Source organism: Boleophthalmus pectinirostris, unplaced genomic scaffold (genome assembly GCF_026225935.1).
Source record: "Boleophthalmus pectinirostris isolate CB_2022bp ecotype Guang Dong unplaced genomic scaffold, ASM2622593v1 HiC_scaffold_22, whole genome shotgun sequence".
NCBI lineage: Eukaryota > Metazoa > Chordata > Actinopteri > Gobiiformes > Gobiidae > Boleophthalmus > Boleophthalmus pectinirostris.
In genome coordinates this window covers 31,595,732-31,610,486 of record NW_026571190.1, presented here as the reverse complement: position 1 = coordinate 31,610,486, position 14,755 = coordinate 31,595,732, and the positions used below count along the sequence as shown (strand labels likewise).

Here is a 14,755-nt window from a genome sequence, read left to right as displayed (position 1 = left end):
TCATCAACAGCATGTTCAACGGATACCCATCATCTTGACCACTGACCAGATCAATGTGCTGTTATTTGAAACCCAATTAGATTCATCAAAACATTTCAGAAAAAATGTTCGATAAACACTAATTACAGCTACAGCAGGCCTTCATGCCCACTGGTGCTAGACTGTACAAATCCTCTGTTATAAAATGTGCAGTAATCTCTCTACTGCAGTGTGCAAAACCATATTTCCCTCTGTGTTGGAAGCACAGACTGTATAAAGATGTGTCAACCATAGAGTTCAGCTTCAGTCAATGGAGCCAAAATACCAGGATCATGCAGAGCGAGTTAATGTGAAGAGTTTAAGACAAAAATGAGGAGGTTTACTGCAGCAGTTACAGAGACAATCTTTCAAAGTTTGTTCATTTATATATACAGTCTATAGTTGGGAGATATGCACAGTTGTCTACAAATGAATAAAATAATAAATAAATGCTGCACAAAAAATCTCATAATAAATAAAAAAAAGGTCCAATCAACAGTACAAAGAGATATTTCTTCAATCTAATGTTACATAAAGGGATGTTTTGGTAAATTTCTGATATAATATTGTCATCAGAATGGAGCTCAACAGTGACCACTTGCTTCAGTTCTGGAAATTAATTTATTTTTTTTTTTTCCCCGTTAGGTATTGTGAAAAATGTTAATATTAAGAGATTAAAGGGATCACGGAGGCTGCAGCTACATGGTAACTAATATATAATAACATGTTTCTTTAAAATGCAAGATCCGACCAAATGCTTTAATAAATTTATGGTTTATAAAGTTCCAGAAAAAGATTTTAAATACAATTATAGGTCTTGTTGGCATGTAGCTGATTAGCCCTGAGCAAAATATAGAACAATTTTTTGGGGGGGAAAGTCAATGGCAGTCCTTCTCAAATAGTGGTGCAATGTCAGGTGTAATTGCACATCCACTACAGAAGTTGGCAGTGACGCTCTCATTGTCAGAGTGCGCAGGGAGTATTAGCGCTATAGTGTCGGGTTTTTGCAGCGAGCATATGCACACATAGACTGTACGTAGCACTCGGCTTCACTGTGACAATGGTGGGAAATGAGGACAAAAATAGTGTATTTATTGTGTCTAAAAATTTTGGCAGCGGACAGCATGAAGCTAAATAAATTATGGCACACAGCGAAAACACATTACACCCCAATCATGCTGATAAGCCACTTGAGTTTTTTTCAGGGAAACGTGCCGAATATTGCCAACAATCATGCCGCTTTGTGAATGCTACTTCAGTAAACCAGTGAGCACTGTTAGCATCATATGAGGTGGTGTACCAAATAGCAGAAGAGCTGATTACTGAATGCAGCATTAGACGTAGTTTCTGTCACACTAAATGATGCAAGTGCCTCAAACTATAACATGGACATCACCGTTAAAGACAAGGACGACATAGGAGCGGACCGCCTCATGACGCAGGTGAGCACAGCACAGGATACGGACAAACACAGGCTGCCTGTGTCCTGGGAGTCGCTTTTGAGACGCGACTAAAACATTTGTGTTATCATATGTAGGCTACTGAAGGCGACGGAGCGATTTGTCCACGTTTGGTAGTGGTTCTGTTGAGTGGGGGGGCGTGGTTTTCTTCTTCCTAGGGGGGGCGTGACAGAAAATACTGTATTTTCTGACTATTGAGTGCACCTGAATATCAGCCGCATCAACTTAATTTTTAACAAAATTTTAAAATCCTACATATATAGACTGCACCTGAATATAAGCTGCAGGTGTCCACGTCTTCAAGAACGTTTTCAAGTTCAGGCCGTCTGCTTTTATTGCCTCTGAAAGCTTTTGTTGTCTTTTTGCATTGAGTCAGTTCATCACATTGCCGTCTCCAAAGTCTCACCATCGACTCACTGATGTCGAGCTCACGTACAGCAGCTCTGTTTCCTTCTTCGACAGCCACATCAGTCACCATTAATTTAAAAGCTGCATCATCAGCCTTTCTTCATGTGTTTTCCATGAGGAGGGTGTGTGTATGAAGCGCAAAATAACAGTTCAAAACACAATCAAACGAGCATCTTCCTTGCGCGCATTTATCCACGTCTCTCCCCGCACTCTACTGTGCATGTCTCCTGCAGAAAGAGCCGCTGTCCTGTATCATGTATCATGTCAGTGTCTTGGAGGATTTCAGCAGATTTCAGACTCTCTCGGGGCGGGGTTAGTTCTATCAATCACGTACGAGTGGATGTCCGGCTACCGAAGTTTGAGACATTTCTTCTCGTCATTTATGCATACGGGTAAGATGTATCCCCCTCACTATGTCCATTTAGCATCATAACTTATTTTATATCACACGGCAATAAACTATCTGACCGCGCTGACAATATCACTAACCCTAGATCCTTGTGTAACGCCGTTTTCTGCACTCAGGCTGCGTGTACATATGAATGAACAATGTGCCAAACAAAGAATCCGTCCAAATATTTGCCGCAGTGAGAGTCAAGTGTGAGAAAAAGTAGTGGCTTATAGTCCAGAATTTACGGTAATTGAGAAGCACTGGTCAATGGGAAAAATGAAAGAGAAACGTACTGCCAGAACCAGGGGGTGAGCAGTCTCTGTTGAGCTCCATATTCTCCAAAAACATGTTAAAATAAAGATGTACATTTTTGTCAATATTACAATTGTTCTCGCACTGTGCTATCTCCTATTATAATGCACAATGATTGTCAAATTTCAGCTACAGGGAGACTTCCACATCACACAAGATTTTAGCCAGCTACAAAATACAAAAAAAAAAAAAAAAAAAAAAAAAGGAAAAACTCCTCAACTCTCTGCACCCTTCATTTAGTCGTAAAAAGACCCAACTGCCTTCCTCATAATCAGGGTGAGATTCTACTGAAGCACACAGCACTAAAAGGCCTCTGATTAAAACCGCTTCTGCGCAGAAATGAAAAGCCGTCTTTATTACTATGACTGGAAATAATTGCATATTGGCATTTTCAGTTCAGCGAGAGATGAAGTGTCTGCTTTTCCGGCGTTTTCTGCTATTTATTTGGAGATGTATCAACTAAAAATAAGAGTTCGGAGACAGTGAGCGGGAGGCAAAACTGGAGTCACATTGTTATGCAGTTTCGTGAAAGGTGCCATTAGACAGGAAGAAGCGGATTACTGCAGATTAAATTAGGGGTGACATATTAGAAGGCTCTAATTAAATTAAAGGTTCACAGAATTCACAAAGGGTTCAAGACAATACAAAAATAATTAGAGTCAAGAGCATTCAACAGGTCTGACAATGCGCTTTCAACTGTAAATGTAAACAACGGGGGAGATTCACAATAGAGTCCATTAGTCCAGGGGTGTAGTGGGCGTGGTAGGTGAGGGTACGCCGTCCACCCACTTCTCCCGATGTCAGAAATGAAAAAATAACAAATATAAAAATAGCCTAAAACTTAAATAAACCAGAGCTATTGAAAATGGTGAAAACAACCTGCATAGGCTCATGATATCTCCAGTATTGTCCTATAGTGACCTGAGACATGAGGGACCAGGACTGAACCAGGACTAAATCAGGTCTAAACCAGGACTAAACCAGGATTAAACCAAGACTAGATCAGGACTAAACCAGGACTACACCAGAACTGATGCAGGACTAAACCAGAACTAAACCAGGACTGAGTGCCTGGACTGGCCTGGAGGTGCGCCCGTATAGACTGTCATGTGACTGCACGGTAAAGGACCAGTGCAGAGCTTCTTGACCTGGTTTAGACCTGGTTTAGACCTGGTGTAAATCTTGGTTTAGTCCTGGTTTAGTTTGGGTTTAGACCTGGTTTAGTCCTGTTTAGTCCTGGTTCAATCCTGGTTTAGGGTTTAGTCTTAGTTAAGTTTCTGGTTTAGACCTGGTTTAGTCCTGGTTCAGTCCTTGGTTTAGAGTCCTGGTTTAGTTTCCTGGTTTTGACCTGGTTTAACCTGACCTGGTTTAGTCCTGGTTTAGTCCTGGTTTAGACCAGGTTTCGACCAGGTTTCCTGGTTTACCAGGTTTCCTGGTTTAGACCTGGTTTAGACCTGGTTTAGACCTGGTTTAGACCAGGTTTAGACCAGGTTTAATCCTGGTGTAATCCTGGTTTAGTCCCGGTTTAGACCTGGTTCAGTCCTGGTTCAGTCCTAGTTCAGTTCTGGTTTAGTCACGGTTTAGACCTGGTTTAGACCTGGTTTAGTCCTGGAGTAATCCTGATTTAGTCCAGGTTTAGACCTGGTTTAATCCTGGTTTAGTCCTAGTTTTGTCCTAGTTTAGACCTGGTTTAGTCCTTGGTGTAATCCTGGTTCAGTCCTATTATAGACCTGGTTTAGTCCAGGTTTAGTCCTGGTTCAATCCTGGTTTAGTCTTAGTTTAGTTCTGGTTTAGACCTGTTTTAGTCCTGGTTCAGTCTTGGATCTGTTCTGGTTTCGTCCTGGTTTAGACCTGATTTAAACCTGATTTAGACCTGGTTTAGGCCTGGTGTAATCCTGATTTAGTCCTGTTTTAGACCTGGTTTAGACCAGGTTTCGACCAGGTTTCGACCTGGTTTAGACCAGGTTTAGACCTGGTTTAATCCTGGTGTAATCCTGGTTTAGTCCAGGTTTAGACCTGGTTCAGTCCTGGTTCAGTCCTAGTTCAGTTCTGGTTTAGTCACGGTTTAGACCTGGTTTAGACCTGGTTTAGACCTGGTTTAGTCCTGGAGTAATCCTGATTTAGTCCAGGTTTAGACCTGGTTTAATCCTGGTTTAGTCCTGGTTTTGTCCTAGTTTAGACCTGGTTTAGTCCTGGTGTAATCCTGGTTCAGTCCTATTATAGACCTGGTTTAGTCCAGGTTTAGTCCTGGTTCAATCCTGGTTTAGTCTTAGTTTAGTTCTGGTTTAGACCTGTTTTAGTCCTGGTTCAGTCTTGGATCTGTTCTGGTTTCGTCCTGGTTTAGACCTGATTTAAACCTGATTTAGACCTGGTTTAGACCTGGTGTAATCCTGGTTTAATGCTCGTTTTGTCCTGGTTTAATCCTCGTTTTGTCCTGGTTTAATCCTCGTTTTGTCCTGGTTTAGAGCTGATTTAGAGCTGGTTTAGAGCTGATTTAGACCTGCTTTAGTCTTGGTTTAGTCCTGGTTCAGTCCTGGTTCATGTGTTGCAGTCGATGATTTATGTTTTGTAGGTGATTATGAATGTCGTTAAGGTGAATAACATGATTCCACATTATTTGAGTAAAAAAACATCAAATATTACTGACTTTTACTTGGCTGGCGCCTTTACATTTGTACTGAAAGTGAGTTTTTTCTTTTTTTTCTTGGTAGGTAGCTGTGCAGGATTCATCACAATCACATACCTCCACTTAAAAAATCCCCTCTACACCACTGCATTAGTCCATATAACTAATGTGGTTTTCACACATGTCACGGCGCTCTCTGTACAGACCCCAGGGTGCACTAGATTCAGTTCTGTTTACTTCACTTTTGGATCGGCCTTGCTCATGATATATTTATGTTTTCATGTGTTTGTATTGTGATTTTAATGTGTTTCTTATTCTGTAAAGCACTTTGAATTACTTAATGTGCGAATTGTGCTGTACAAATAAACTTGTCTTACCTCCACAAACACTGCACCATGAGCCACGTGAGAGTTCATCAGCTGATCAGAGAACTTATTTTCTATGACAACGCACTTCCTTTATACACAGTGTTCTTTTCTTTCAACTGTAGCTAAATACACCGTGAACTGTTGTTGGCGGAGGAGAAAACGCTTTTTCAGTGACACAAAGACAGACCCTGGCTCACCTCTGCAGACCCGGGCTGCGTCTCATTTCTCTTTCCTCGCTTCCTTCACCTTGATTCCTCTCCTCGATCCTCCATTTTACCGCTGTCAATCAAATGTGTCAATGTGGAGGCTTCAGGAGCAGATATCAGATAAAATAATCAAACGTTTATGTCCTCTCAGCTCACCTGCGCAGACAGACCCAGCTTCATGATCATAACATTTTCAAAATTGTCTTTCTGCTACAGATGTGGACAGTCTGGTCTGGTTGCTAAGACAAATGAAAACCCACATACTTGTGAGCGAGCACTGGATAATGAAAACAAAAAAAAAAAAAAACAAAAAAACAACAACAACAACAAAAAAGGAAGACAGAATTAGACCGTATTCCTGAAATAGTTATCGAGTGGTCTGAATCTGACTGGTACACAAAAAACTTTCTGTGCTGAACATTGTATTCTATTGTTTCTAAAGAGTTTTTTATTCATTATTAAGGATGTAACAATAACTGAAATATTGTGATATCGTATTGTCAAAGTTCTCACAATAATATCGTGGGCCATCACAATATATCGAATTACAAGTCTCTTTGCTTAAATTAAGAGTTATGGTGCAGCAACAGCTAAAAAAAGACAGAGGGAACTACACAGACCATGATCCTTTGCTCCATTTCAGTGCAGATTATAACAAGAAATAACAGTTCTAAGCACTTTTAAGTCTTAGTTCTTTGGATTAAGTCTTGTCAAGGGATTTTAAAATGATTATTAACAGTTTTATAAGCCTCCACAAAATATTGCAATAAATATCATATTGTGAGGTTCATACCGTGAAGATATCGTATTGTGAGACTTGGATATCATTACACCCCTATTAATTATGATTATGAATGACCCTTGGTAATATTGTGTTTTAAGGAAAAAACTACAGAGTGTTGAGTGCACGTCCTCCACTCACCCCGATGTGAAAGGGTCCAGTGAAGTAGTTCAGATTGGCCTGAATGAAGCCAATGTTCTGCTTTATTGGTCTCAGTGAGGAGTTTATGTCCTCTCTCCTCCCTGTATCTCCTCTGTGGATGAGACTTCTTCACCCAATTCCCGCAGAATCAAGGAGAGAAATTAAGGAGAAGGAAGCGAGGAAAGATAAATGAGACGCAGCCCTGAGCTCACGCAGACAGAGGCAGGAGGCGGCAGGTGTGGCTGATATTAAGAGTCTATTTACATGAGAACACAACAATAAAATATTTTCTCAGAAGTGCCTTTCGTTTAGAAGGTGATGACATTTTTGGGGCTTAAAAACGCAAAAATCTGAAACCACCCTGCAGAGTGGAAAAGCTGAATACGCTCCGCCGTAGCGTTCCCGTCTACACTGCCCAAGACGCAAAACTCTGGTCAGATCTGCTCACGTCGCGTACACGTTTACGTCACATACATCACCACCGAGCGTCACCGAGCCGTCTGGCACGCGCACCCAATCGAATTCCACACACTTTTGCGTCACCGTATGCACGCAGATTTCTTCCCGAAAATGCTTGTCTAAATGCGGAATAAAAAGTGAAGATGCGATGCCACTTTTGCGTCTTCTGTTCAGACAGTCATCATAAGTCGATCAAAATTTCCTCGTCAGACAAATGTGTCAAACAGCAGCTCTGCAACGCCCATTTTATACATGAGCCGAGTGCTTTTTTACCCAATGCCACACACTGTTCCTTGCGTAAGTCAGTCTGAGGTCAGCCCAAGGTTAGCCCAAGGTCGGCCACGTTCACACCACACTCCCCCCGCTCCAGAGTGTGAGAGGAGCTGCTCTGAGACCTCGTATTTGAAACAGTCCCGAGAAGCCGTTTAATGAGAATGAGAAATGTGACTGCCTGGAAATGTCACTGCTCTGTCTGGAATGTTCCACAGTATGACATTAAACAGCTCTACTTTAAAGAGTGTGATGTCCTGGTGCTTTTGGATAATAATAATGGGTGATGATTTTAAACTGCTGAGAGAACTGGGTTTGAATGATGATACAGATTTTTTATGATGGTCATTATAAAGACATTTTCTTTGTGTCTTTGAGTTTATGAACTATAACATCAGCCCGCCCAGGGTCTATAGGTGGAAATTAGCACTAATGTTATAACCGGGTACAATGCATCTCTCCTGTTCAGGTTAATGTACATTGTGCACTGTCCTTGTCTCATTAAAGGCGCATTGTGTGGTGGAGGATCTGTAAAATGCTTTTCTCCATGAATTCGTGTGTTGTTCGTTCATTTGTTTTTCAATATAAAACCAAAATTAAGAAAACGAAAAAATAAATAAATAAATAAAAATAACAGTCAATGAAAAAATGGATAACAGATTCCTTTTTTCAGGTTTCTATTTTGTGTTTTAAAATGAATAATGGAAAAAGCGTCCGTTTTCTGTTTTCGTGACTTAAAGTGAGATGCTGGAATTTTGCGCCGCATACGGACTGACCCAGGACTGAACCAGGACTAAACCAGTCTCAGTCCCAGTCCCATCATCACGGTCTGGTGCCCGATTTGGTCCTGGTCTCAGTCCCGGTCTCAGTCCCGGTCCTGGTCTCAGTCCCAGTCCTGGTCTCAGTCCTGGTCTGGTCCCAATCTAAGTCTTGATCTCAGTCCTGGTCTGGTCCTGGTCTCAGTCCTAAGCCTCACCTGACAGTCTATGCGGGCGCACCTCCAGGCCTGTCCCGACACTAGTCCTGGTCCTGGTTTAGACCTGGTTAGTCATGGTCCTGGTTCAGTCTGCATCCGGCACAAAAGCATCACAGTTTAAGTCACGGAAACGGCTGTTATCGCGTTTTTTCCCATTATTCACTTAAACACAAAATCAAAAACTGAAGAAAAAAAATATTATATATCCTTTTTTTTCATTTTGGTTTAGGACACAAATAATGAAGAGAACAGTTGTTTTCTTATTTTTAGTTTTATATTGAAAAATTAATGATACACGGATTTTCAAGGTATTTTTGAGCAGTGAAACCACCTGTATTTGAAATCAATGTAAGGTGGAGTTGTTTAATCTACAATGATCTATACACAATCTACATGATGCCTTTCTTTCTGGGAATTCTGTCATTGTTTAAAAAGGTTTGACATTATAAGTACTTTCTTTTTTTTACTTCAGCCTAAACCCTTTCGGTCATAATCCATGGGGTTGTAGTCTGTGTTTTGTTTTGTAATGCTGCAAAAATGACAGAATAAAACTACTACTAACTACTATCTCAACATTCCAGGTACACATTCCAGGTACAAATGACATGTCCACAAGCGTAATGGACTCTCCCCAGAAAAGCAATAAACTAAACTAGCGGCAGTGTGAAAATGACCACATACTGAGGTGTCTCTGCATCTGTTTTGTGTGAGTACTGAGGAAATTACCAAAACAGCTCATACAAGTGCGATCGGATTTTTTAGGACAACTATTTGTTTGTTGAATTACACCTCAAGTCTGTGAAATTAAATATTGATTTTCGTAAAAGACTAAGTCAAGGCTGATACACGTGTAAAAAATACTAAATGCTTTTGTCTGTTTATTTGGGAGATTTTTTTTTTTTTTTTTAAACGTTTAAACCCCACGTTTCCTAACTGGTCTGTAGGGAAATCCTCGTCTGGCTAATTCCACTTTTGGGGTTAATCTGTGTGCACGTGCTTCTGTTCTGGTGGTGCACAGCTGGCCCAGTTATGTGGAGCGCTCGGAGTAGGGCAGCGACTGTGTGAAGGAGATTTACGAATGGGGTTGAACAGGGATGCTGCGATATGGATTTTTTAAGTTATATTGCTGTCCGATATTTGGCTTGCTGATGTGCTGCTAAACCAATACACAATATTTGCCAATTTTTGTACAAATGTTTTTTTAAGTTCGAAGTGCTATATTACACAAAACTGACTCTTGTGAGCTTTAAGTCATTTTAGAAAATTGTTACTTCCTCAAAAACATACTCGGAGTTGTGTTTTGTTTCATTCACACATGTTTGAGTAACACTTTATTACTGGTCTGTCTACATTGCCAAAGCTCAAACTGCTGTTCTGCCTTGTGATGTCATGAAGCTACCTTTTACCGGGCTATTAGGCGCTCTGGATTATAAGACGCACTGTCATTAAATGGTCTATTTTCGAACTTTTTTCACAAATAAACCACACCGGACTTTAAATGAAACACAACAGTTCGATGGGTCAGTTGGACTTTGTTTGGCGCGTTCATGGTGACTCTGGGCTTTGTTCAGTTGTGGCGTGTATGGAGGGTGCTGTCTGGGACCGCTGGATTGTTGGCGTGTTCGCAGTGACTCAGTTGTTCAGTTGTTCAGTTGTGTCTAGAAGTGTCACAGTGCACTCACTTTTTCGGTTCGTTCCTCCGTTCCGTTCCTCGTCGGCGTGGAGTGATAAGTGTGGCTGTGGGTGTTTTTCGCTGTGCTGTCGCTGTCTGCTTCGTGTGTTTGCGTGCGCTGCGAGGTGGTGCGGCGTTGTAGTTTACTGAAGTCGTGCTGGGACACCCGAGTGGATTCGTGTATGGGGCTGCTCTGGATTGCGGGCGCAGTCGTTTTTTGATGGGGTTGGAGGCTTAAGAGCGCGTCTAATAGTCCGGAAAATACCGTACCTTTATTTCAATACATGTAGGCAATTCCATGGCACAGATCTTTCAAATGATTCTAGTGAAGGTGTCTATGGAGTTTAAAATACAGTGGAGCACTTCCTGTGTTATCACATGACATCACAAGGTGGAACAGACCGTTTATCTGTTTGAGAGAAGAACTCAGCCTAAATATGCAGGGTTTGTGTGTTAAACATGTGTGAAAGAAACAAAACCCAACTCCAGGTCTGTTTGTGACGAGGAAACAACATTAAAACATAGATATAAAAATAGTGAAATAAAATATCAGCCCTTTAAATCCGTGTATCATTTGTTCATTCATTTTTCAAAAAAATAAAAAAACGAAAAAACAACTACTTTCTTCATGCCGGACTTTTGCGCCGCATATTGACTGAATCAGACCTGAACCAGGACTAAAACAGGAATAAACCAGGTCTGAACCAGGACAGAACAAGGACAGAACCAGCCTGAACAGGTCTCAGGTCTCAGTCCCAGGTCTCAGTCCCGGTCTCAGGTCTCAGTCCCAGTCCTCAGTCCGGGGTCTCAGTCCCGGTCTCAGTCCCGGTCTCTCAGGTCCAGGTCTCAGTCCAGGTCTCAGTCCAGTCTGGTCCAGGTCTCAGTCCCGGTCTCAGTCCCGGTCTCAGTCCCGGTCCCTGTCCCGGTCTGGTCCCGGTCTGAGTCCTGATCACCCGACATTGTATGCAGGCGTACCTCCAGGCCCATTCCGACACAGAGTACTGCTTCAGTACTGGTCCAGTCTTGGTTCAGTCCTGGTTTAGACGAGGTTTAGACCTATTTTAGTCCTGTTTTATTCCTGTTTTAGTCCTGGTTCAGTCCGTATGCGGCGCAAAAGTCCGGCATCACAATTTAAGTTACAAAAACGTGAAACGTCGTTATCCGTTTTTTTCCATTATTCATTTAAACACAAAATCAATATCTGTTTTTTCATTTTGAAGAAAATAGTTGTTTTTCTTTTTCTTATTTTTGGTTTTATTTTGAATAACAAATGAATACATGATACACGGATTCCTTTAAAGTAAACATGAATGAAATTAGGCTTTTACTTCTGTATCTGGAAAGTAAAATTATTTGTTACATGTTTGAGTCAACATGCAGCTATATTTGTAACCTAATCATAATCATAACATTTTCTTTCAGCTACAGATGTGAACACTGTTTGTTAAGACAAATGCAAACCCTGATATTTGTGAGCAAGCACTGATAAAGAAAACAAAATTCACAAGCAGAATAGTTATCGAGTGGTGTGATCTGACTGGTACACACGAAAGACCCTCTGAGCTGAAAATTCTATTCTTTTGTTTCTAAACAGTTTTTTATTAATTATGATTATGAAAAAACCTTGGTAATATTGTGTTTTGAGTGTTGAGTGCGCGTCCTCCACTCACCCCGATGTGAAAGGGTCCAGTGAAATAGTCCAGATTGGCCTGAATAAAGCCAATGTTGTGCAGACCCAGTTCAGCTCCGCGGCTCTGAGCTCTGACCAGGGACTCCTCTTTGTTTTCAATCAGAATGACCTGAAAATGCACAACAACATTCAGTGAGCCAGCATAACATCTCATAAAAGCTTCATCAAATCAGAAAAAAGGGCAGAAGCTATGATAAACAACTTTTTCTTCTTCTTTTTTTTTCTTTTTTTTTAAATGGGATGACATTTCGAAACCTAAAAAACAGCAGAACAATGCAATTTTGGTTACAGGCAATTCAATGATGCATTCTTATTCTAATTATATGTCATTATAAATAATAATCTCGTAAATGTCTACTCGCTCTGTTTACACCCACATAAGGGCAAAGTCTATTCTTAAAAGTATGAAATTTAAAAAAAATCATCAAAACTGGATTTGAAAAATAAGACAAAAGTATGAAGTTGAAGACGACTGTGCGTAGGCCTGTCACGATAACAAATTCTGAAGTGTGATATAGTGCTGAAGAAAATACAGATAATAAACAAATACATGATTAATTATAATACTGAAACTAATTTATGACACTGACACAAAAACCCAAGAGCAGATTTAAAGGTGCACTGAGTAACTTTTCTGCTGAATGGTACGTCAATGCTTTTTTTGGAGATGTTATTGCGTTGTCGGAGATGGTATTAAATCTTTTTATCATCATGGAGACCAAACCAGACCAAGTTACAGGTCAGGTCTGTGGATAGACAACCTCGTTCATAATCAGAATACCTGTTTTTTTTTTTTTTTTTTTATTTTTGAGATAGAAAACCACTGGTAATTTAGCTGTTTAATGTCATACTGTGGAACATTCCAAGCAGAGCAATGATATATCCATAGAAAAGTTACACAGTGCACTTTTAAACAACAAAAAAGTATTCTAAATGTACAATATTGTTATTATTATAATAATAATATAATAATAATGTTAAAAAAAAACATGAGCTGCAAAAAATAAATAGCAAAATTACACACAGTACTTGGTTTGCCTCTGTAATGAGTCAAAAAAGGTATTAATTCAATCGTTTACGGCTTAAAGGTGCACTATGAGTTTTTCGTTGAGGGTCCGGCACTTGCATGTTTCTGTGGATATATCATAGAGCTTTTTCAAAACGGCCGGAAGTGCCTCGCTGTAGGGTTGGTGGAACTTCTGGTTAATGATTTTCTATGGCAAAATGTCTTTAGAAATATCTTGCGTATTTTCCACCAGCTTCATAAATCTGCCCTATCACCAAATCTTCAACCAACAAGCTCGATAAACAATCTTCCACGAAAATATATCCATAACTATCAAGGTAAGAAAGACAAAAACGTAAAGGCGAACGACGACCAGCATTATTGAACTACTGAGCAAAACTAATGTCATCGTCATGAATAAAACATAAATAATTTGTTCACTCAGACTGATTCTACAATTAAAATTTTAAATCAATTTCATGATGCAGACATTAGCACAGGCATTAGCAGAGATTTGTGCCGTTCAAAGTTCACCAATGCTTGTCGTTGTTCTCCTTTAAGTTTTCATTTTCCTTATCTTGATAGTTGTGGATAAATTCTTCATGGAACAATGTTTATCCTTTGTGGACATTGAAGATTTGGAGATCTGGCAAGCAGATTTATAAAGCTGGTGGAGAATACGCCAGACATTTCCACAGATATTTTACCAAAAAATAACCACAAATGTCCCAGTAGTGCAAAGAAAAAATATCATGATAAATATTGAAATATATAGCTCCAGCTTTCATATATTGATATAGTAGTAATTATCATGACAGGTCTAACTTTGGGCAGTAATTAAATCAGGTAATAATTAGGGACTATGCTATTTTGATTTTATTATATTCTTGGAACACACATACCTGGCAATCTGGAAGAGCATGAGCCAGGACAATCCCCACATGGCCCTGCAAAAACAACCAAATAGTACCAAACATGAGTGGGCAATCGGTGCTGTTACTCTGAAAAGGACCCATCATTTAGAAGTATATTTTAAAACCAAATAAGGCTGAATTAAATTGTGTATTGACCAAAAGTGAGTTTAGTGGTAGTCTAAGTGCACTAATCAATACAAAAGCATGTTGGAGAGATGAACAGAGCGCACCGTTCCGCTGCAAAAGTCCACAATAGTGTTCCCAGGTTGGGCTAATTCAGTAACCATGGCGACCAAGTTGTTCAGCTGTTGCCTCTTCCTCTGCGCACGAACGTCTGACATTTTACCTGCAAAAATAGAAAAAGAAAAGCACAAATTTGACAATCTGATTTTTTGGAAATGATTTACTTAATAACTTGATTGACTTAAATTACCTTTATTACACAAAATGGATTCTTGTGAGATTTAAGTCATGTTAAAATGCATCAAAGCATGGTGAAAAATAAAGTTTCAGATAACCTCTATTAGAACCCCGCATTAGGTTTTAGCACCCAAAAGATGATTTGAGAAGACATTTGGAAGAAAAAGGAGATGTTTTAGAGGTTGCTCAAGCTGCATGAAGTTTCCTGGAAATTGAAAAATTTACCATTTTCAAGTAACTTTTTTTAATGGACTTTCTAAGTAATTTTTATGCAAGTTTCAGTTTGTGTTTGCAGAATAAAATGACAAATTATTCGAGCTGACCTTATTTATTTTGTTCACTATGTTATAGTATAGTAGGCAGGCTGGTGCCACCTAGTGCCTCTGCTCAATTTTTTTTCTCTCCAGTGAATAGGTCAGGAATTGGAATACACTTCAAGAACCCCAGCAGTTGCAGACCATGCTCCAGCCAATCAGCGACGAGCTGTGAAGCTATGACGTCAAACTCAAGTGCCTCTCTGGGTCCCTTTTGTGGTACAGCACAACAGTAAACAAAGTGGTTGAGATGGATGTAGACAAAGCCAGACATTCTGTGTTGGCAACGATTCCTGAGATCGAGGATTTAAAGATGGAACAAA

General features: G+C 40.0%; 1 protein-coding gene across 1 annotated transcript in view; it reads right to left on the bottom strand.

Annotated features, from left to right (window-relative positions):
- Positions 1 to 11,412: 11,412 nt before the first annotated feature.
- Positions 11,413 to 14,755, bottom strand: part of LOC110165404 (glutathione S-transferase, C-terminal domain containing) — an 81,191-nt gene continuing 77,848 nt past the window's right edge. The window contains exons 7-10 of the mRNA XM_055158495.1: positions 13,929 to 14,044; positions 13,687 to 13,731; positions 11,759 to 11,887; positions 11,413 to 11,424 (exon numbers count right to left, since the gene is read on the bottom strand). Of these exons, the coding sequence (XP_055014470.1) occupies positions 11,413 to 11,424; positions 11,759 to 11,887; positions 13,687 to 13,731; positions 13,929 to 14,044 (302 nt within the window). The remainder of the gene's footprint in view (positions 11,425 to 11,758; positions 11,888 to 13,686; positions 13,732 to 13,928; positions 14,045 to 14,755) is intronic.